We start from the raw sequence: 24503 nt of genomic DNA, 5'->3' as shown, positions 1-24503 counted from the left end.
CTCTAATATATATATATATATCTCTATATCTCTAATATATATATATCTCTATATCTCTAATATATATATATCTCTATATATCTAATATATATATATCTCTATATATCTAATATATATATATATCTCTATATCTCTAATATATATATATATATATATATATATATATATATATATATCTCTATTATCTCTATTATCTCTATTATCTCTAATATCTCTAATATCTCTATTATCTCTAATATCTCTAATATCTCTAATATCTCTAATATCTCTAATATCTCTAATATCTCTATATCTCTAATATCTCTATATCTCTAATATCTCTATATCTCTAATATCTCTAATATCTCTAATATCTCTATATCTCTATATCTCTAATATCTCTACATCTCTAATATCTCTATATCTCTAATATCTCTAATATCTCTAATATCTCTATATCTCTATATCTCTAATATCTCTAATATCTCTAATATCTCTAATATCTCTATATTTCTAATATCTCTATATCTCTAATATATATATCTCTATATCTCTAATATATATATATATATATATATATATCTCTATATCTCTAATATATATATATATCTCTATATCTCTAATATATATATATATCTCTATATCTCATATATATATATCTCTATATCTCTTATATATATATATCTCTATATCTCTAATATATATATATATATCTCTATATCTCTAATATATATATACATCTCTATATCTCTAATATATATATATATCTCTATATCTCTAATATATATATATCTCTATATATCATAGAGATAGAGATATATATAGATAGATATATATATATATATAGATCTCTATATATCTATATCTCTATGTAGAGATATATATATATATATATATATATATATATATATATATATATATTCTGAAACAAGTTTCACTATTGCATGAACTTTTAGAGAGTGCAGTGAATTAGAGACCCAAGTCATGCAGCAGTCACTTCAGCTTTTTGACGACTCCGCTATCAAAAGGTTCCGTAGGCCATCCACTTGGCTCAGCGCCAGAAGTGGAAGAGATTGAGTACACTGATGCCCAACTACTTGTTGTGTTTGAGGAGGAGTACGTGGGAGGGCCAGTGTACACGGTCAGCAGATCACGGCAGCACATCTCTGATTATGACAAAACTCAGGTGCCAACTACTGTGGCTTTCTGCAGTGTGGAGACCGAAAAGGAGGGCAGGGGTGAGGGCTGGGTGGAAAATGATGCTGGGGATAATGAGGTCCTTATTACATGAAGACTTTCCGAGTGACGTGCGCAGTTCAGAGGAAGAGGAGGTGGTCATGCTGCCCCAGCCGCACAGTAAAAGAGGGAGCAGGTGCAAAAGCTCACCAGCAGGCCTCTAGCCAATATGTTGGCTGCTACTGCCCACCGTGTTGAACTAAGCACACCAAAGCCAACTCTAAAGAGCTCCCTGGTGTGGCATTTTTTTCAGCCAATGTGCTGAGGACAAGACATGGGTAGTTTGCACGCTGTGTCCTCAGAGCCTGAAGAAAGGCATAAATGTTCTTAACCTGAGCACCACCTGCATGATGAGGCATCTGAATGCAAAGCAAGAGATGCAGCAAATTAGACACCTGAAAAATCAAAAAAAGAACCTCTTCCTCCCCCTCCCATGCAACAGGGCCACCTGGCTCCATGCAAAGAGAGGATGTGACCACACCACCACCAGCAGTGTCACTAAGCATCTTCACACCATCCCATGGAGAGAAAGCGAAAGAATCCCCCTACCCACCTATAAGCCCTGGTCCTGAATGACAGCATTTCAAAATTCCTGGCCCTTGAAATGCTGCCATTGCGGCTGGTGAAGACAATTTTAAAACATTTATGGAGGTGTCTGCCACACAGTATGTGGTTTCCAGCCACCACTACTTTTTCAGGTAGGCCCTCTATGCCCTGCACAAATATGTTGCGGACAAATTCAGGTGTGCACTGTGCAACGCCATCAGTGGCAAGGGCTACATAACCAACGATAAGTGGAACACTACGCACGGGGAGGGACGTTATATCTCCCCAACTGCCCATTGGGCAAATGTAGTGGCAACTGGCCCTGAGGCAGTAGCCGTTCTGGCCATGTTCTACCACTACGAAGGATTGCTGGACGTTTCTCTGTCAGTGTTGCCTCCAACTCCACTTCCTCCACCGCCTCCTCATCCAGGAAGTGTAATACCTGCATCTCCAACTTCAGCACAGCCAGGGGTAAACGACAGCCGGCTGTTATCTGTTTTGGCGGAAAAAAATCCACACCACGCACTAGCTGTGGACAGGGATCAAACAAGAGACCGATGGTTGGTGCCGCTGACCTTCAAACCAGGCCCGGTGGTGTGTGATAACGGGCGAAATCTTGTAGCAGCTCTGGCCCTAGCCGGTTTGACGCACATCCCTTGCCTGGCGCATGTGCTGAATATGGAGGGCAGAGCTTCCTAAAAAGTTACTTTGAAATATCAGACCGGCAGCAGAAACTGTGGGCCATCTAAGTGCTCTTTTAGTGTTCTTACCCTGCTGCTGCTCACGTGTCTGCGCTGTAGCATCACTTCTGCCTTCCAGCTCACCGCCTCATATGCAGCGTACCCACAAGTTGGAACTACCAATTAATTTATATAGGGTTTGGGGGTCAAGTTCAAGTCAAGTCTGGGTGCAATGTTTAACTAAAGTTCAACCAAAAGCTAGAGAACCTGAATACCCACGGGTCTGCTGATCTCTATCATCAAGTCTATGAAAGATGCTTTCCTACCACAGTAAAGTATTCTCGCACAAAGCAGATTTCTTGCACAATCTGAATAGAGTATGCAGAAATCTATGCACATCGGCAACAAACCTAGCGTGCAGAAAAAAGCCCCCATCAATCAGCCAATCATGTTCTAGAAATCTACCATCCCATGTAATAACTAAGGAATATGAGGAATGAAATTTGCAAAACAATTAAAACTATTCCATGCTAAACACATGGTGTATGATCTTGAAAAAAAATACAGAACATTAGACAAAAGCCAGAATAATCAAATGCAGTTAAAATGGTCATGGTTCATTCAAAAAAAATTTGAACATGACAATTTTGGAAGAGTGGGACCCCATTAGCCACTGAATTGACAGGCCAAAAAGGTAACAAGAGATGTTTACATAATTTCACTTCTCCCAGAAAAGGCAGGAAAAATGTGATCATATCTGTAATCCACTAAGGTTCCTTCATTAAATTAGTAGGGGGTGTTATTGCACATATGTCTATTGAACTCAACTCATGAAATGTCAGTAACCCTTTAGAGAGCAATATTTCCCAGCATTCCTATCTGCTCCATTTAAACCAAAACCCTATACCATGAGAAAAACAAACTGAAAGTTAACAAATTTGTTAGAATTTTGCTGTGAGTCAACTATTCTGTAACCATCCCATAATCCAGAAGAGCCAAGGTGTCCAAGTACAGGGATTTCACACCATGTGACATCACAAGCAGTGTCGTAACAAGGATTGACCCTTCCAAAAGGCATGAGCAGCACACCAGACATTATCCAACTGGTCTATTAAAAAAACTGGGAAAAAAAAAAAAGTTTCTTACTTCTGACAAACGTTGGAAAGTAAATCAATTTATAAAACCTATTACAGAATTTGACTATTAAAACCAACTAATTTTGGTTACCCATGTTCATTAAGAGGCTGCCATCGTTCCTAATATGCAATTTATGCTGACATATTCCAGAGTTCTGAAGAACATGTATTTCAATGAAACCCATTACCGCTAGGTGCTGGCAGACCATACGGATTAAATCAGCTCACTGTCAATCTAATGGAATTTGATACAACGATAGATTGCAAAAACCGAAAGCCCTATTAGGATGACTGATATACAGCATCTGATCATCAAATTCAATCATGTCACTACAGGGCCTGTAAAGGATTCTGCTGCTTAGATTTTTCCATGAGTTATTGCGTAAAACTAAATTACAGGATTTAAAATCTGTCTTTTGTGACAATGCAAAGATAGCATTAGTGAAGGCGGTAACGGAGACCACTATCAAACACTTGCAAGTGTATATGTCTATGGGAATGTGCACACGACGGCCTTTTTAGATGGATTCTGTATGAAAAATAAAAAAATGCAGCAAACAAATTAACTTTAATATTTAAATGACATTGCTTTTAAAATCTTCAGGATTCAGAAACCATAAAGTGGTTTAGAGAAGTAATTGTTCATTCTTCAGCGGCTTCTGCTAGGGAATCGCTCACCACTACAGTGTAAGACAAAGACAAATGAAGATGGCGAAGCTACTGAAATATCGATGGCAAAGCTGTCAGCGAAGCGGCTTCAGAAAAAAAGCCTGCCGGCATAATTAGGAGGTGAGAAACATGGTAAGAAGACGTTCTTTCAAGGTTTTTGCTGCCTTTTTCACAATTGAAAGCAAGGAGAGTGAAGAAATAATAATAATAATAATAATAATAATAATAATAATAATAATAAAAAAGCTGCATTTTTTCAGCGTTTTTGCTTTTTTGGTGATTGAACTAACTTTATTGACACATACAATGTAGAAAAACAACACCAAAAACGCAGCTTATTTATGGCCAAGACATCAGGTTTTGTGGCCTCCCCCCTTAAAAGAAAAAAGCATCAAGGATACAGCAAAATCACCCTGTGTGAACATAGCCTTGCAGTTAAAGAGGTTGTCCACTACTTTGACATGGATGACCTATCCTTGGGATAGGTCACCAATGTCTGATCAGCTGGGGTTCAACACCCCCACCAAGCAGCTGTTCTCAATTTTGCGGCGGCAGCAGGCAGCCGAAAACGCTACGTTCTGGAGCTGCCCATTTAACAGCTAGTGGTTGCGGCCAGGTACTGAACATCTGCCTCATATTGATTTGATTAGGAGACGGATGTACAGTACCCGGCCGCTATCAGAAGATGGGGCAGCCCCGGAACGGAGCATTTTCGGCCCCCTGCTGCCGCCGGACAACTGATTAGTCGAGGTGCCGTGTGTCTGACACCGACCAATAAGGCATTGATGATCTAGCCTAAAAATAGGCCATCAAATGTTAAAGTAGTGGACCATCTCTTTACGGTGTCCATATACCTTACAAAGATTTTTGCAAAACACTATACACGAGCACATCGTTTGCATACATGCTTTTGTAAACAGTTGTACGACCTTTCTGGAGGGAGCTTATTTTCCCCCCTTAGAGCAAAAGGATACAACATTGAAATTACGCTTGCCAAATTGATCTCAAATACAACAGATTATGAAATACTGAAGACACCAATCACACAGGTTTGTGCATCTCAGCTGTGGTTTACAGCAAATACAAACGTCCATGAAACATGGTTGGTTTAAGGACTGTGATGCGTAGATTGGCACTGGGTCTCTTGACCTGAACTCTACAGCTTCAGACATATGAAATGATGAGTTCAGGTCCAGAGATCTGTTATCCTCACTTGGACCGTGATACACGGATGTAGGAATTTGGCCTTATAATATGCCAAGCACCTACAGTATGTGCCCATAAAATAACCCTGGCTGAGTTAGCTGCTGGAAGAAAACAATGAATGTCGCCATTTAAAGCGTTACAGTTGTTTTAACTTTTATGTCATAAATTAATAGTACACATGGAAAAAAGCAACTTTATAATATACAGTGGTGCTCAAAAGTTTACAAACCTCGGCAGATATTTTGCTTTCTTCGCCTTTTGTCAGAGAATATGAACGAGAACACAATCTTTTTCCACTCATGGTTAGTGGTTGGGTGAAGCCATTTATTGTCAAACTGCTGTGTTTTCTCTTTTTAAATCATAATGACAACCAAAAACATCCAAATGACCCTGATTAAAAGTTCACATACCCCAGTTCTTAATACCGTATATTGCCCCCTCTAACATCAATGACAGCTTTAAGTCTTTTGTGGTAGCAGTGGATGAGGATTTTTTTTTCCCTCAGATGGTAAAGCTGCCCATTTTATTGGCAAAAAGCCTCCAGTTCCTGTAAATTCCTGGCTTTCTTGCTTGAACTGCGTGCTTGAGTTCTCCCCAGAGTGGCTCAATGATATTGAGGTCAGGAGACTGAGATAGCCACTGCAGAATGTTCACTTTGTTCTGCTGTAGTCAATGACAACTCGACTTGGCCTTGTGTTTTTGATCGTTGTCATGTTGGAACGTCCAAGTGCATCCCATGCGCAGCTTCCGGGCTGATGAGTGCGAATTTGCCTGAAGTATTTACTGATAACGTGCTGCATACATCTTTCCATCAACTTTGACCAAGTTTCCTGTGCCTTTGTAGCTCACACAGCATCAGTGATCCACCTCCATTCTTTAAAGTAGGAAGGGTGTTCCCTTCATCATAGGCCTTGTTGACACCTCTCCAAATGTAACGTTTATGGTTGTGGCCAAAATGTTTGATTTTGATCTTATCACTCCAAATTACCTTGTTCCATAAGTTTGGAGGCTTGTCTCTGTGCTGTTTAGCGTATTGTAGGCGAGATACTCTGTGGCTTTTTTTTGGTGACTCGAACATGCAGCCCATTTTTCTTCAAGTGCCTCTTTATTGTGCATCTTGAAACAGCCACATCGCTAGTTTTCATTGAGTCCCATATTTCAGCTGATGTTATTTGTGGGTTTTTCTTTGCAACCCGCACAATTTTCCTGGCAGTTGTGGCCGACATTTTTGTTAGGCTACCTGATCGTGGTTTGTTTTTTACAGAGCCATGATTTTCCATTTGTAATCACAGTTTGAACACTGCTGACTGGCATTATCAATTCCTTGGATATCTTTTTGTACCTCTTTCCTGTTTTATACAGTTCAACTATCTTTTTCCCGTAGATCCGTTGACAATTTTTTTTTGCTTTCACCATGACTCACAATCCTGGAACGTCAGTGGCTGGATGAAAGATGCGAGTCTGTATGGATCCCAAAAACTCATTCAGCTTTTATGCACACACACTGATTACAAGCAAACAGGTCACAGGTGAGGATATTACCTTTATTAGCCATTCAAACCCATTTTTGTCAACTCCTGTGCATGTTATCAGCCCAACATCACCAGGGTATGAACTTTTGATCAGGATCATTTGGATGTTTTTGATTGTCATTATGATTTAACAAGAAAAAACAGTAGTTTGACAAATGGCTTCACCCAACCACTGATCATGTGTAAAAAAAACAAAACAAAAAAACAAAAAAAAAGATTGTCTTATTCATATTCTCTGAAAAAAAGGCCAAGGAAGAAAAATCTGTCGGGGTATGTAAACTTTTGAGCACAACTATCTTATCAAACAAATCTGCTTATTTCTCTGCCAGAATTGATCAGTTGTTCTCAAAATTCTCATCAGCAACAACTGCCATCTGCTATCTACGTAATGGGAAAGTCTTCACTGAATACAGATTTTACCTCAGAATTGAGAATTTTGATAAGGACTGATCAATTCTGGCAGAGAAAAAGCAGATGTGTCTGATAAGATATATTACACAGTTGCTTTTTCATGTTTACTATTGATTTATGAAATAAAAATTAAATTGACGGTTACACTTTACTGACTGCAAGCAGAAATCTTGCAATGTGTAAGGAATTTGTTTTTAAAAAATATTGATAAAATTGGAACGCTCTTAAAATGTGATTTGACATATTGTTGATATTTCGGGCAACCATTTACAATTCTATTTAAGATTAAATAGGTTCTCAGTCTAAAATGGTACATACACGAATGATATGTCATCTCAGACATGCAAACACCAGGTATTGGGAGGTGGCATGTTGGTCAGTGGGTCCACGAGCGCTCTTGCTACTTATCAATCGCTTTTGTTCTTGGAGGTGCCAGTAATAAAATGATTTTTTTGCATACAGAATTTTTTTCAATGCCTATAATTTAATGTGCTGGAAATAATATTAAGTTGTACCCTTCAGGGAAATATCCCATAGCCTGTGAAAGCAGTACATTACAGTAAAACTTCCAAAGTTCTCAATGGATACGAAAGTAAAATGCAAGTCACCAAGAAGGAGCACTGAAGCAGAATTCAACCTACACCCTGGAGTGGACAGGTCACCCCCTTTCCACCAATGTGTGGAGTAGGATCCCATGCTAGAAGCTTAAAAAACATGTATACCTGACCTTATTGATTGAAATGGTGGATAGCAGTAGACACCAGTTAGGTGAATAGGAAGTCTCCTTTTCTCTCCCGCATCACAGAGGTACTCTACAACTCTACAGAGGATGACTTATGTTTCTATAACCAGACAATACATATAAAATAAGATGTCCAAATAAGTATTAGGTGGGCAGCCTGCTCCACTATCCGTATCTACTAATACTATGGACAGGGGGTGGTTTATTTGCAAACCAATACTTTAACTGCACCTAAAAAAAAATAAATTAATAACATTTGTAATTGCAAAAGACCAACTTTTGAATGGCCATTAAGTGTGACATCTGAAGCCAAATATATTACTTACCAATAAAATGCCACTTTATCCCCCTGCTTCTTATCGTTGACATTTCTATCGAGGACGTTGTAACATATATTGGTCACAGCTCCCTTCATCCATTCAATATAGATCTTTCCTTTAGTAACGTCAAAATTGTATTTAAAAAATGGCTGAGCAGGTGGGACTCGCCAGTAAAAATCATTTGCAATTTCTCCCCAAAACTCTGCAAAAAAAACATTAAAAGATAAAGAACAACAGACATGGGCAATGAAATTGAGTGAGGTTATTCCTATTGAGTACACTTTATCAACAAAGAATTTTCTATTGTTGCAATGCATGTAAATTTCAAAATCAAAAAGGGCTTTATAGATAGGATATGCCATGAATGTCAATGGATGGGGGTCTCAAAACTATCTAAAAGAACAATGCCCTGGCAGTTACTGTCAGAAACGAAGTTGTGGCAGCACATGCTAGGTGGGATCTGCATGTACAGTGGGAAAAATGGTAGTCAGACATCAGTTGTGCAAGTTCTCCCACTTAAAAAGATGAGAGGCCTGTAATTGACATCATAGGTAGACCACAACTATGAGAGACAAAATGAGAAAACAAATCCAGAAAATCATCTTGTCTGATTTAGCAAGATTTTTTTTGCAAATTATAATGGAAAATAAGCATTTAGTCACCTAAAAACATGCAAGATTTCTGGCTCTCACAGACCTGCAACTTCTTCTTTAAGAGGCTCTTCTGTCCTCCACTCATTACCTGTAGTAATGGCACCTGTTTGAACTAGTTATCAGTATAAGGCTGGTTTCAGACGTCCGTGTTTAATCAGCTACAAGCCACACACATGGTTATGGTCATGCGCGTGACATCTGTGTTTGCAGACGTGTGACAGGTACCAGAGAATACAAGGGTCTTTGAAAGAAAAAGATTTTCTATATTTACCTGTATCTAGCACTGTTTTCTTCGGCTCTGCCGTCTCCTGCTTCTGACCGCCGCTCATTATATTCATTGCTTATTCACCGCACTGAGGAGCTGGAAGCCGAAGCATCGCCGGGACAGTGACAGGGACAGCACCGCCGAGGACAGCCATGGGGACAGGTGAGTATTCAGCAAGCAGTGTGTGTGCAGTGGCGTCCAGGAGGTCAATGGAGTTCCCAATGAACTCTGATGACATCCTGATAACACCCCCCCTGCTACAGCGGGTGTCACTACGGTGACTTCAAAGGGTTCATCAGAGTTCATTGGGACTGACGAGTCCCCGAAGCTGTCCCTGCGATTATCCGGCTTTCAGGTCCTCACCACACACACACACACACACACACACACACACACACACCTGGATACTCACCTGTCCCCGGCACTGAAGTCCCCGGCGAAGATCCAGCTTCCAGGTCCTCAGTGCAGTGAATAATCAATGAATATAATCAGTGGGGGTCAGAAGAAGGAGGCAGCAGAGCCAAAGAAAACAGCGCCGGATACAGGTAAATATAGAAAATCTTTTTATTTAAAAGACCCCTGTTTTCTCCGGTACGTGTCACACTGATGTCACATGGATCACATCAGTGTGCGATCCGTGTGACACCCATGCTGCCGGAGGAAAAACGGACATGTCTGCGTGTGTGCGTGTGGGGCCAGGAGGGGGGGTCACACGGTCCGTGTGAAAACACGACCGTGAGAATACAGCATAGAATAACATGGGTACGTGTCGCATCAGTGTTAAAAATGGATGTCACACGTACCTAAAACACAGACGTCTGAAATCAGCCTAAAAGACACCTGTCCAAAACCTCAAAACAGTCACACTCTAAACTCCACTATGGTGAAGACCAAAGAGCTGTTGAAGGAGAACAAACAAAATTGTAGCCCTGCACCAGGCTGGGAAGACTGAATCTGCAATAATAAAGCAGCTTGGTGTGATAAAACCAACTGTGGGAGCAATAATAAGAAGATGGAAGATATACAAGACCACTGATAATCTTCTATCTGGGGCTCCACGCAAGATCTCACCCCGTGGGGTCAAAATGATCACAAGAACGGTGAGCAAAAATCCCAGAACCACACTTGGATCTAGTGAATGACCTGCATAGATCTGGACCACCATAACAAAGGCTATAATCAGTAACACACTACGCCGCCAGGGACTCTGATCCTGCAGTGCCAGAGGTACTCCCCTGCTTAAGCCAGTACATGTCCGGGCCCGTCTGAAGTTTGCTAGAGAGCATTTGGATTATGCAGAAGAGTATTGGGAGAATAGCATATGGTCTGATGAAACCAAAGTAGAACGGTTTGGTAGAAATACAACTCGTCGTGTTTGAGGAGAGAGAATGCTGAGTTGCATCCAAAGAACACCATACCTTCTGTGAAGCATGGTTGTGGCAACATCATGCATTGGGGCGGTTTCTCTGCAAAGGGGCCAAGATGACTGATCCGTGTACATTAAAGAATGAATGAGGCCATGTCTCGTGATATTTTGAGTGCAAACCTCCTTCCATCAGCAAGGGCATTGAAGATGAAATTTGCCTGGGTCTTTCAGCATGATAATGATCAGAAGCATACCACCAGGGCAACGAAGGAGTAGCTTCATAAGAAGCATATGAAGATCTTGGAGTGCTCTAGCCAGTCTCATAATCTCAACCCGATTGAAAACCTTTGGAGGGAGTTGAAAGTCCGTGTTGCCCAGCAATAGGCCCAAAGAATCACTGATCTAGAGGAGATCTGCATGGGGGAATGGGCCAACATACCACCAACAGTGTGTGCCAACTTCATAAAGACTTACAGAAAACGTTTGACCTCTGTCATTGCCAACAAAGGATATATAACAAAATATTGAGATGAACTTTTATTAACCAAATACTTATTTTCCACCATAATTTGCAAATAAAATCTTGCCAAATCAGACAAGTTGATTTTCTGGATTTGTTTTCTCATTTTGTCTCTCATAGTTGTGGTCTACCTATGATGTTAATCACAGGCCTCTCATCTTTTTAAGTGGGAGAACTTGCACAATTCGTGGCTGACTAAATACTTTCCCCCCCACTGTATCAGACAGTTATAGCATATGTTATACAATACAGCCTCTCTCTCTATGTATTAAGGGAGCTCCTCTACAGGGCTGTGAGCCTTCATGGTTACAGACTAGAAACGCTATAGTCTGATCTTGCTGTTCATAGCTTACTCCCTTTGCAGTCTTTCTGCTAAAATATACAGTAGGTCAGCAGTCTGGTCAGACTTTAGATTTCTCCCTGTACGGCTACGAAGGGCCCCCCCCATTTTTCATATTCAGCACAGGAACAGCAGCAGCTGTGGGCTGCAACACTCAACTGTCTGTTGTACCTTATCTGGTAATGAACAATAGAAGGGATCCCAAGTTTTTTTTTTTTGTTTTTTTTAATTATTTGATTCATTTAAAAAATAAATGACGTGGTGTCCCCTCCATCTTTCTAAAACCAGACAATGTACAGCAGACAACGGGGGGGCTGATATTAGTGTGGGAAGGGCCATGGTTCTTTGGCACTTTCCAGCCTAACAATAGTAGACCTCCATGGTCCCAGAAGTGGTGCATCCATTAGATGCACCAATTCTGGCGCTGCACACAGCTCTTCCCGTTGCCCTGGTGCAGTGGCAATCGTGGTAATAAGGAGTTAATGGCAGCCCACAGCTGCCACTAAGCCCTAGATTAGGAATAGGAGGAATCTATGAGACCCCCATCACTAATCTGTAAGTGAAAGTAAATAAACACAAACACCTAAAAAAAATCCTTTATTTGAAATAAAAGACAAAAAAGAATCCTCTTTCACCACTATATTAACCCCCAAAACATCCCTGCAGATCTGACGTAATCCACACGAGGTTTTACAACACTTCCAGCACTGCTACATTTGACGCTCACAGCAAGCGCTATAGAACATGACCATCCGTTCTTGGGTTCAGGCAGCAACTGAAGTGAGCCACGCGATCAGTGGCGATGTCACTCAGGTGATAGGACTGGAATAGTCATGGCCCTTTGTGTAGATTGTGTCAGACCTGGGTGTTTTGAGGGTTAATAAATTTTATTTCAAATAAAGGATTTTTGGGTTTATTTCTTTTCACTTACAGATTAGTAATGGGGGGGGGGGGGAAATCTCATAGATGACTCCCATTACTAATTTAGGGCTTAGTGGCAGCGGTGAGCTATTAACCCCTGATTACCTTAACTGCCACTGCATCAAGGCAATCGGGAAGAGCTGGGTAAAGTTCTGGGATTGTCGTATCTAATGGATGCTACAATCCTGGGTCTCTGCAGGCTGCTATTTCTAGGCTGGGGCGGCCCAATAAGCATGGGTCTTCCTAACCTGAGAATACTAGCCCCAAGCAGTCGGCTTTATCATGGCTGGGTATCAAAATTGGGAGGTGGAACCTACAGCATTTTTTTAATTTGTTTTTTCCATCATAGGTACGCACACTGCATCTGATTGTGACAGCGTGTGACTGCAACCAAGGGGGGGGAGGCGTGTGACTGCAATCAGAGATATGGGAACTGCCGGCAGGCGTGGGAAGTGGGGCATATGCATGAAGGATAATGAGCAGCCTCAGAAGAAATGTACAGCCGCATGAGAGCCTCTGTAAGTATAACGTGCCTGCTTTCCCCTTTTTTCTTTTTCCTTTCTTTTCTTTTATTTTTTTTAATTAAAAAACGCGGGTGTGGTTTTACTGCGCTTTTTTGCCGCGGGTGCGGGATTCTTTCAAAGGGTCCGTTTTTTTCTTAAGAAAAAGGCACTTTCTAGTGCGCACATAGCCTAAGGCAGGGGTCTTAAACTCGGCTGGGTATAATTATAATATTCATTCATTTATTTATATAGCGATATTAATTCCACAACATTTTACATACATTTGTAACACTGTCCCCATTGGGGTTCTCAAACTAGAGTCCCTATCAGTTGGTCTTTGGAGTGTGGGAGGAAACCAGATACCCCGGAGGAAACCCACGCAAACACGGGGAGAACATACAAACTCCTTGAAGATGTTGTCCTTGGTGGGATTTGAACCTGCAGTGCTAACCCACTGAGCTACCGTGCATCGGATCACTTTTCTTAAATTTTTTCGCTCGTCTTTTTAAAAAATGTGTTAAATAGCATTTATCTATGGGTTATTGTATGGTTTTATAGCTTGAATCGTTGAATACAGACGCACATGATCACTCCAGGCTGTAGTTGCCAGGGGTGATCATGCGGGCCGGCTGTTTATTATGCGTGCATCCCCCGCCCACCTGTCAGCGCCAGCTTCAGCGCTGAGAGATCGGCGGGAGGATGGGCGTGCATATGTAATGAGCGGGCCCACGTGGTCACGGCAGGCGCTGCACAGCCTGCTCGTGCTGCCGATGACCCGCTCCACTGCAGCACCCTCATTCCCCGCAGCCACATTCAGACTATAAGACGGGGTATATAGCAGGACAGGATGCGGCCATATGCCGGATGGGGTATATAGCAGGATGTGGCCATATGCCAGGATGGGTTATATAGCATGATGCGGCCATATGCCAGGATGAGGTATATAGCAGGGTGGGAGCACATACCAGGATGGCAGTATATAGCAGGATAGGGGCTATACCAGGATGAGGGACATATATATACACAAGGCAGGAGGATCACTACCAGGATGGGGTACCTTAGTAGAGACTTTGGAGACATTACCCCCCCATAATATTGTCAGCAGCAGATCCTCGCCCCATAACAGTGTGTCATCCACATCTAGTGGTAATTTATCCATGGCCCTTACCTTGTAGTAATTTCCCCATCCAGATCCTCGACCTGTATGAATGTCCCCATCCTGTAGCAATGTCCTCCATCCTGGTCCCCTTCTTGTAGTAAATCCTTGTGCCCTTCTAGTACTGTGCCCATCCTGGTCCCCTTCTTGTGGTAATGTGCTCATCCTGGTCCCCATCCTGTAGTAATGTGCCCTTCCTGTAGTAATGTACCTATCCTTGTCCCCTTTTAGTAGTATTGTCCCCATCCTGTAGTAATGTGTCCCATCCTGGTCCCCTTCTAGTAGTAATGTGTCCACCCTGTAGTAATGTACCCTTCCTTGTCCCCTTCTATTAGTAATGTCCCCATCCTGGTTTCCTAGTAGTAATGTGTCCATCATGTAGTAATATGCCCCAACCTTGTCCCCATCCTGTAGAAATGTGCTCCATCCTTCTCCCCATCCTGTAGTAATGTGCCCATCCTTGTCCCCTTCTTGTAGTAGTGTGCTCATCCTGCAGCAATTTCCCCTTATGTGCCCATCCTGTAGTAATTTCACCTTATATGCTTATAACGCTTCTCACCTGTCCTCCTTTCCCTCTGTGTCCTCTTCCCTGCTTACTCTTGCGGCCCGCGGAGATTTGCATTAGTAATTAGCTTTAATTTATTTGAATGAACTGCTGACACCGCACTGAGCTCTGCGCAGCCATAAACCAATAGCAGGCGCCGGCCAATCAGGATCCTGAGCTTGACGTCAGATCGCCACGTCAGCTGCTGGCCTGTGATTGGCCGGCGGCTGCCTTAGGTAAAGTTCTGCAGAGAGCTCAGAGCGACGCCAACAGTTTATTCAAATGAAATAAACCGCTGACTAGTGCGGCCTCCGTCACCAGCCGCGATCGTCACAGTGTCCACAGACTTGCGGGCTATAAGATGACAACTGAGGGGCCACATGCGGCCCACGTGTTTGAGACCCCTAGTTTAAGGCTATGTTCACAAGTTGCAGTTTTGCAGTGTTTTTTTTTCTGCAGTCAAAACCTGCTCTCTTGAAAGTAAAGAAGGGAATTTTGTTTACTTACCGTAAATTCCTTTTCTTCTAGCTCCTATTGGGAGACCCAGACAATTGGGTGTATAGCTACTGCCTCCGGAGGCCACACAAAGTATTACACTTTAAAAAGTGTAACCCCTCCCCTTCTGCCTATACACCCTCCCGTGCATCACGGGCCCATCAGTTTTGGTGCCAAAGCAGGAAGGAGGAAACTTATAAATTGGTCTAAGGTAAATTCAATCCGAAGGATGTTCGGAGAACTGAAACCATGAACCAAAAGAACAATTCAACATGAACAACATGTGTACACAAAAGAACAAACAGCCCGATGGGAACAGGGGCGGGTGCTGGGTCTCCCAATAGGAGCTAGAAGAAAAGGAATTTACGGTAAGTAAACAAAATTCCCTTCTTCTTTGTCGCTCCATTGGGAGACCCAGACAATTGGGACGACCAAAAGCAGTCCCTGGGCGGGTAAAAGAATACCTCGATAAAAAGAGCCGAAACAACGGCCCCCTCTTACAGGTGGGCAACCGCCGCCTGAAGGACTCGCCTACCTAGGCTGGCATCTGCCGAAGCATAGGCATGCACCTGATAGTGTTTCGTGAAAGTGTGCAGACTCGACCAGGTAGCCGCCTGACACACCTGCTGAGCCGTAGCCTGGTGCCGCAATGCCCAGGACGCACCCACGGCTCCGGTAGAATGGGCTTTCAGCCCTGAAGGAATCGGAAGCCCAGAAGAACGGCAGGCTTCAAACTTCGGTTCCTTGATCCACCGAGCCAAGGTTGACTTGGAAGCCTGCGACCCCTTACGCTGGCCAGCGACAAGGACAAAGAGCGCATCAGAGCGGCGCAATGGCGCCGTGCGAGACACATAGATCCGGAGTGCTCTCACTAGATCTAACAAATGCAAATCCTTTTCATATTGGTGAATTGGATGAGAGCAAAATGAAGGTAAGGAGATATCCTGATTGAGATGAAAAGTGGACACCACCTTAGGGAGAAAGTCCGGGACCGGACGCAGAACCACCTTATCCTGATGAAATACCAGGAAAAGACCTTTACATGACAGCACTGCAAGCTCTGACACTCTACGGAGTGAAGTAACCGCCACTAGAAATGCCACCTTCTGCGAAAGACGTGATAGAGAGACATCCCACAGCGGCTCAAAAGGTGGTTTTTGAAGAGCCTGTAGAACCCTGTTGAGATCCCAGGGTTCCAGCGGACGCTTGTAAGGTGGGACTATGTGGCAAACTCCCTGCAGGAACGTGCGGACCTGCGGAAGCCTGGCTAGACGCTTTTGAAAAAAAACACGGAAAGCGCCGAGACTTGACCTTAGAGAGAGCCGAGAGACAACCCTTGTCCAATCCCGATTGAAGGAAGGAAAGAAAACTGGGTAAGGCAAACGGCCAGGGGGTAAACCCCCTCTCAGAGCACCAGGCTAAGAAGATCCTCCAAGTTCTGTGACAGATCTTGGCTGACGTTGGTTTCCTGGCCTGTCTCATAGTGGCCACACAGTCAGGTTGAGGGCCCCAGAATTCAGATGGAAAAATGGCCCTTGAGATAGCAAGTCTGGTAGGTCTGGGAGCGCCCACGGTTGCCCCACCGTGAGATGCCACAGATCGGGGTACCACGACCGCCTTGGCCAATCTGGAGTGACGAGAATGGCGCGGCGGCAGTCGGACCTGATCTTGCGCAACACTCTGGGCAGCATTGCCAGAGGAGGGAATACATAAGGCAGTTGAAACTGCGACCAATCCTGAACTAAGGCGTCCGCCGCCAGAGCTCTGTGGTCCTGAGACCGTGCCATGAATGCCGGGACCTTGTTGTTGCGCCGAGACGCCATGAGATCGACGTCCGGCGTTCCCCAGCGGCAACCGATCTCTTGAAACACGTCCGGGTGGAGAGACCATTCCCCCGCGTCCATGCCCTGGCGACTGAGGAAGTCTGCTTCCCAGTTTTCTACGCCCGGAATGTGAACCGCGGAGATGGTGGAGGCTGTGGCCTCCGTCCCCACCGATGGAACGCCTTGAGGGCTAGATACACTGCCCTTATCTCCAGAACATTGATCTGAAGGGAGGACTCTGTCAGAGTCCCTGTTCCCTGAGCCTTGTGGTGGAGAAAAACCGTTCCCCATCCTGACAGGCTCGCGTCCGTCGTGACCACAGCCCAGGATGGGGGCAGAAAGGATTTTCCTTTCGATAGAGAAGTGGGGAGAAGCCACCACTGAAGTGAGGTCTTGGCTTCCAGAGACAGAGAGACGTTCCTGTCTAAGGACGTCGGCCTCTTGTCCCATTTGCTGAGAATGTCCTATTGGAGAGGACGCAGATGAAATTGTGCAAATGGAACTGCCTCCATTGCTGCCACCATCTTCCCCAGGAAGTGCATGAGGCGCCTCAAGGGCCCGAAGAAGGGATTGCACCCCTGTCTGCAGCGACCGCTGTTTGTCCAGCGGCAGCTTGGCCATCGCTGAGAGAGTATGAAACTCCATCCTGAGGTACGTCAGTGACTGGGTCGGAGACAATTTTGACTTTGGAAAATTGATGATCCACCCGAAACCTCTGGAGAGTCTCCAGAGCAACGGTCAGACTGTGTTAACAAGCAACCCAAGAGGGTGCCTTGACTAGGAGAACGTCTGGGTAAGAGATCACCGAGTGGCCCTGAGAGTGTAGGATCGCTACGACGGATGCCATGACCTTGGTGAAGACCCGTGGGTCTGTCGCCAGGCCGAAAGACAGTGCCACAAACTGAAGGTGTTCGTCCCCGATGGCGAAACGCAGGAAGCGTTGATGCCCAGTGGCGTAACTACCGCGGTCGCAGCGGTCGCGATCGCGACCGGGCCCGGGCGGTTTGGGGCCCGCGGGGACCCGGCAGATCAGCAGCCAGCTCCTCTCAGTGAGAGAGAAGCTGCGCTGATCTATCACAGTGCACGCGCGCACTATATGACCCGCTGCCGCCCCCGACACCGGGCCCTCCTGCCCGATGTCAGCGGCGGCACCGGGGCCCCCCTCCCCCGTCACCGCGCACAGTAATAATGAAGCAAAGAGCGGCCGGCGCCGCTCTGCATCATCATTCTGCCCCTGTGCCTGTGCGGTGACGTCACTCCTGTGCGACTGCTGTGCTGAGTGCACAGAGCGCAGGGAGGGAGGACGCCGCCGACCGCAGCACCGGGAGGACGAGCAGCAGTGGAAGGAGGAGAGCAGGGACTCGGGAGTACAGCATCAGTGGAACAAGGAGACGTCAGGACAGAGCAGCAGTGGAAGGAGGAGAGCGGTGAGTACTTGGTTTTTTTTTTTATATATATATATATATATGAGTACACGGTGGTCAGAGGCCTGGAGTGGGGAGGCTGCATTATACTGTGCATGGAGGCCTGGGGTGGGGAGGCTGCATCTGTACATGGAGGCCTGGGGTGGGGAGGCTGCCTGATACTGTACAAGGAGGCCTGGGGTGGGGAGGCTGCCTGATACTGTACAAGGAGGCCTGGGGTGGGGAGGCTGCATGATACTGTACATGGAGGCCTGGGGTGGGGAGGCTGCCTGATACTGTACAAGGAGGCCTGGGGTGGGGAGGCTGCCTGATACTGTACATGGAGGCCTGGGGTGGGGAGGCTGCATGATACTGTACATGGAGGCCTGGGGTGGGGAGGCTGCCTGATACTGTACAAGGAGGCCTGGGGTGGGAAGGCTGGATGATACTGTACATGGAGGCCTGGGGTGGGGAGGCTGCATCTGTACATGGAGGCCTGGGGTGGGGAGGCTGCCTGATACTGTACAAGGAGGCCTGGGGTGGGGAGGCTGCCTGATACTGTACAAGGAGGCCTTGGGTGGGGAGGCTGCATGATACTGTACATGGAGGCCTGGGGTGGGGAGGCTGCATGATACTGTACAAGGAGGCCTGGGGTGGGGAGGCTGCCTGATACTGTACATGGAGGCCTGGGGTGGGGAGGCTGCCTGATACTGTACATGGAGGCCTGGGGTGGGGAGGCTGCATGATACTGTACATGGAGGCCTGGGGTGGGGAGGCTGCCTGATACTGTACAAGGAGGCCTGGGGTGGGGAGGCTGCATGATACTGTGCATGGAGGCCTGGGGAGGCTGCATTATACTGTACATGGAGGCCTGGGGAGACTCCATTATACTGTACATGGAGGCCTGGGGAGGCTGGCAGCATTATTATACATGGAGGCCTGGGGAGGCTGGCTGCATTATTATACATGGAGGCCTGGGGAGGCTGGCTGCATTATTATACATGGAGGTCTGGGGAGGCTGGCTGCATTATTATACATGGAGGCCTGGGGAGGCTGGCTGCATTATTATACATGGAGGCCTGGGGAGGCTGGCTGCATTATTATACATGGAGGCCTGGGGAGGCTGGCTGCATTATTATACATGGAGGCCTGGGGAGGCTGGCTGCATTATTATACATGGAGGCCTGGGGAGGCTGGCTGCATTATTATACATGGAGGCCTGGGGAGGCTGGCTGCTATATTATACATGGAGGCCTGGGAGGCTGGCTGCTATATTATACATGGAGGCCTGGAGAGGTTGGCTGCATTATTATATATGGAGGCCTGGTGAGGCTGCATAATAAACATGAAGGACACCTTATACATTGAATATAGAGGTGTAATATACATAGAGGTCTATGAGGCTGCATTATACTGGAGGTCTATAGGGCTGCATTAAAATGGAGGTCGGGGGGGGGGCTGTATAATACAAAATGAAGGGACACCTTATACATGGAATATAGGGGTGAATTATACATGGAGGAGTATGGGGCTGCATAATACCATCTGAAGTTTTATGGGGTTGTGTTATAATACATATAGGACTATGGGGGCTACATTATAATATATGGAGGACTATGGAGGCTACCTTATACATGGACTATGGAAGTGCATTATAAAACATGGAGGACTATGTGGTGCAGTATAATATATGGAGAACTATGGGGTGAATTTTAATACATGGAGAACTATGGGAAATGCATTATAATTGAAGGGCTACTTTATACATGGAGGATTATGGGGGTGCATTATAATATATGGAGGGCTATGTATCTGCATTCTAATATATGAAGGGTTATGTGAGACCCTTTATACAATTATTTGGAAGGCTATGTGGGGGCTGTTATAGTATTTTGAGAACTTTATACAGGGGGGACAAAGATACAAGTATGGGATGGAAATGTTTTGTGCTGAGGGAAAAAGGCTCTTTCCCTCAGCAGCCAACTTTCCCATGCTCTGCTATACATCTCTCAGCACCCAGCTTTCCCATGTTCTGATATACATCTCTCAGCACCCAGCTTTCCCATGTTCTGATATACATCTCTCAGCACCCAGCTTGCTCATGCTCTGATATGGGAAAGCTGGGTGCTGAGGACAAGATAAATATCAGAACATAGGAAAGCTGGGTGCTGATAGAGGGATTTCAGGGTGCTGTGGGTGAGAGCCAAGTGTCAGCATCATTATCCTGTACCCCGAGTGTCAGTGTCATTATCCCTTACCCCATACCTCCCAACCGTCCCGGATACAGCGGGACTTTCACGCTTTACGTTGTTTGTCCCGTTGCCACGATCGGGACGGCCGGCTCCCGGGCTCCGCCCACCCACTCTCTCTCCGCCTCCCTGCTTTTCCCTCCTACCATCCCAGTAGACGTGGCATAACAGAGAGGAGCGCTGCCTGTGCTGCTGCTGGTACAGTAAAATCTCCCCAGCGCTGATTTCCCTCCCTCCCCCCCCCTCACCCCCGGCCGGAGCCTCTCTGTGCGGTCGGCCGGCCGCCTGTCTGTGCGGGCGCCCCCCGGCCGCCTGTCTGTGCGGGCGCCCCCCGGCCGCCTGTCTGTGCGGGCGCCCCCCGGCCGCCTGTCTGTGCGGGCGCCCCCCTGCCGCCTGTCTGTGCGGGCGCCCCCCTGCCGCCTGTCTGTGCGGGCGCCCCCCTGCCGCCTGTCTGTGCGGGCGCCCCCCTGCCGCCTGTCTGTGAAGGCGACCGGCCACCTCACTGTAGGGGGCGTGGCCTAAAAATTTGCGGCGGCGCGCTACGCGCGCCGCAAACTTTGTCCTTTTCCTTCTTTAAAAGTTGGGAGGTATGCCTTACCCCAAGTGTCTGTGTATGTGGAGGGGGGGCCCAGGTCTAGACTTTGCACCAGGGCCCATCCAACTCTAGTTACGCCACTGTTGATGCCCTTGAGCGATCTGCCATGGAGATAGGCATCTGTGATGTCGATTGATGCTAGGAAGTCTCCTTGGGACATCGAAGCGATGACAGATCGGAGGGATTCCATGCGAAACCGCCTGGTTGTCACATGTTTGTTGAGCAATTTGAGGTCCAAAACGGAACGGAATGAGCCGTCCTTTTTTGGCACCACGAACAGATTGGAGTAAAAATCGCGACCGCGTTCCTGAGGGGAACGGGGATCACCACTCCTTCTGTTGTCAGAGTGTCCACCGCCTGAAAAGCGCAATGATCCGTTCGGGGGGCGGAGATGTGGAGGACGAGAGCTGAACTCTTATCCTGAAACCGTGAGACAGAATGTCTCTCACCCATCGGTCTTGGACATGTGGCCCCAGGCCTCGCAAAAGCGGGAGAGCCTGCCACCGACCGAGGATGCGGTTTGGGGCGGCCGAAAGTCATGAGGAGGCCGCCTTGGAGACGGTGCCTCCGGTGGTCTTTGGAGGACGTGACTTAGACCGCCGTGGAGAAGAGTTCCTCTGGCTCTTCTGTGGCCTGTTGGACGAGGAGGGCTGGGACGCTTGAGAAGCCAAGGACACAACCTGCGGGGCAGAGGTACGTGCGACCGCATTAATCTCAGCCAGAGAAGCTGAGATAGCTTGGAGAGCCCTCACGGCTGCGAAGGCCGGAGCAAAAGATGCGCCTATGGCTTCAAAGATGGATTTCATCATAAGCTTTATTTGCCTGTCAGTGGCATCCATGAGAGATGAACCATCTGCCACTAATACTACGGATCTAGCCGCCAGTCTGGAGACTGGAGGATCCACCCTGTGACACTGAGCCCAACCCTTAACTACGTCAGGGGGGAAAAGGGTAACGTGTGTCATTAAGGCGCTTAGTAAAGCGATTGTCCGGAAAGTTCTGTGCTTCTGGACAGCCTCTCTGAAGTTAGAGTGATCGAAAAAAAAACGCACTCCGTGTACATTTGGGAAACCTAAACTGGTGTTTCTCCCGCTGTGAAGCCGACTCCTCCATAGGAGAAGATGGGGAAGAGAGGTCTAGCACCTGGTTGACGAACGTTATAAGGTCTTACTATGGCGTCCCCTACAGGTGTATCCAGATTGAGCGGAACGTTAGGTTCAGAGCCCTGAGCTGCGACCTCCACTTTATGGGTGTAATGACTAAACTAAAGACCCCACTACACAGATGTTTCGGGCCCCCGGCATGCTCCCTTCTCACCCCACTGAGTCGGCGGTGCTGTTAAGGTCTCACTGCAACCAATCACAGCCGCCGGTGGGCGTGTCTATATCGAGCAGTAAAAACAATAAATAAATAATTGAAAAAAAAACGACGTGTGGTCCCCCCCAATTTGGATACCAGCCAGGGTAAAGCCACATGGCTGAAGGCTGGTATTCTCAGGATGGGGAGCTCCACGTTATGGGGAGCCCCCCAGCCTAACAATATCAGCCAGCAGCCGCCCGGAATTGCGGCATCCATTAGATGCGACAGTCCCGGGACTTTACCCGGCTCATCACGAATTGCCCTGGTACAGTGCCAAACGGGGTAATAAAGGAGTTAATGGCAGCAGCCCATAGCTGCCACTAAGTCCAAGGTTAATCATGGCAGGCGTCTCCTCGAGATACCATGATTAACCTGTAAGTTAAAGTAAATAAACACACACATCCAAAAAATCATTTATTTGGAATGAAAAACAAAAACAAAAAAAAAACACCCTCTTTTACCACTTTAATAACCCCTCAAAAACACCTCCATGTCCGACGTAAGCCACACAAGGTCCCACGACGCTTTCATCTCTGCTACATTGAAACCTGACAGGAGCGGCAGCGGTGTTCTACTGCCGCTCCTGTCAGCTTTCGATGTAGCTGCGCCGTCACAATGAAATCGGGTGAAGTTCATCCAAGTTCATTCTGATCGCGCGGCACTGTATCGCAGCCAGCCATGCTCTTTTTGTCTGTGTGGTCCCTCTTGGCTCTGCTGCAAGCCTATGGGGATGCTGCAGAGCCGAGTGGGACCGCGCTGTCAAAAATGTGCATTCTGGATGCTTTTCCCACTCTGTCTATGGCAGAGAAAGCATCCAGAACGCATGAATTCTCTAGGAATGTGTGCACGTTGCGTTCTGCCGAATGCGTCTCAGAACGCACCTTTTTCAGCTATGTTCTGAGACACACAGGCAGTGACTTACACGCTGCGGAATAGAACGCAAAATGCGCACGTGGCCTAATTATGTTTTTCTTGTATATTATCAAACGAACTGTAGCCAAATTTGATATAAAAGTTAATTTTATTAACAAAAACACATGGTTGCATTTTTTTTTTACATTTTCTCATTGCTTCCTATGGTGGAAAAAAAAAACACTGAAAAACTGCTGCATCTTTAAAATCTGCAGCATGTCAATTCTTCCAAAGTGTGCCCATGATAAGTTTTTCTAGTTTGACTTCTTAGAGCCTATGCACTAATAATTACATTTTTACCACAAAAATGGTTTAACCCCAGATTTCCAATTTCTCCTGAATGTGGCAATACCCCACATGTGACTGTAGAGAACTGTTTGGCTGCACCACAGGGCTCAGGAGGGAAGGAGCACCATTTGATTTATAGAGCACAGATTACACCCCTGTGGGAGTTAATCTATAGGTGTAGTGATGACTTATTCTCTGGACAACACCCATGGTGTCAAACAGTGAATGATGCAAAATTACAAGTTGGAAATAAAGGGTACTTTACATGCTGCGACATCGCTAGCGATCTCGTTAGCAATGTGAAATTCTAGATCGCAAGTGCGATCTTTTGAGATCGCACATGGGTCATTTTACGCATGTGCGATCTCGAAAGATCGCACTTGCGATCTAGAATTTCATATCGCTAACGAGATCGCTAGCGATGTCGCAGCATGTAAAGTACCCTTGTCTCTGTCGTGCCCAGTACATTGTAGTTCCCGTACATTGTGCACAGCTCGAGCTTCTGGAAACCTGTAACCTGTAATTTACCGTATTTTTCGGACCATAAGACGCACTTTTTCCCCCCCAAATGTTGGGGGAAAGTTGGGGGTGCGTCTTATGGTCTGACTATAGGGCTGCGGCCGGGAACGATGGTGCTGCGGTGGAGCGGGTCAT

At 46.1% G+C, this 24503-nt stretch overlaps 1 protein-coding gene across 2 annotated transcripts in view; it reads right to left on the bottom strand.

Moving 5' to 3' along the window:
* Positions 1 to 24503, bottom strand: part of ACSS2 (acyl-CoA synthetase short chain family member 2) — a 113181-nt gene that overhangs the window by 76015 nt on the left and 12663 nt on the right. For both annotated transcript variants that reach the window (XM_075349881.1, XM_075349882.1), the window contains exon 2: positions 8464 to 8659. In XM_075349881.1, the coding sequence (XP_075205996.1) occupies positions 8464 to 8659 (196 nt within the window). The remainder of the gene's footprint in view (positions 1 to 8463; positions 8660 to 24503) is intronic.

This window comes from Anomaloglossus baeobatrachus, chromosome 5, assembly GCF_048569485.1.
Source record: "Anomaloglossus baeobatrachus isolate aAnoBae1 chromosome 5, aAnoBae1.hap1, whole genome shotgun sequence".
NCBI lineage: Eukaryota > Metazoa > Chordata > Amphibia > Anura > Aromobatidae > Anomaloglossus > Anomaloglossus baeobatrachus.
Note: the sequence above shows the minus strand (reverse complement) of the source record. Positions and strands in the feature narration are given on the sequence as shown.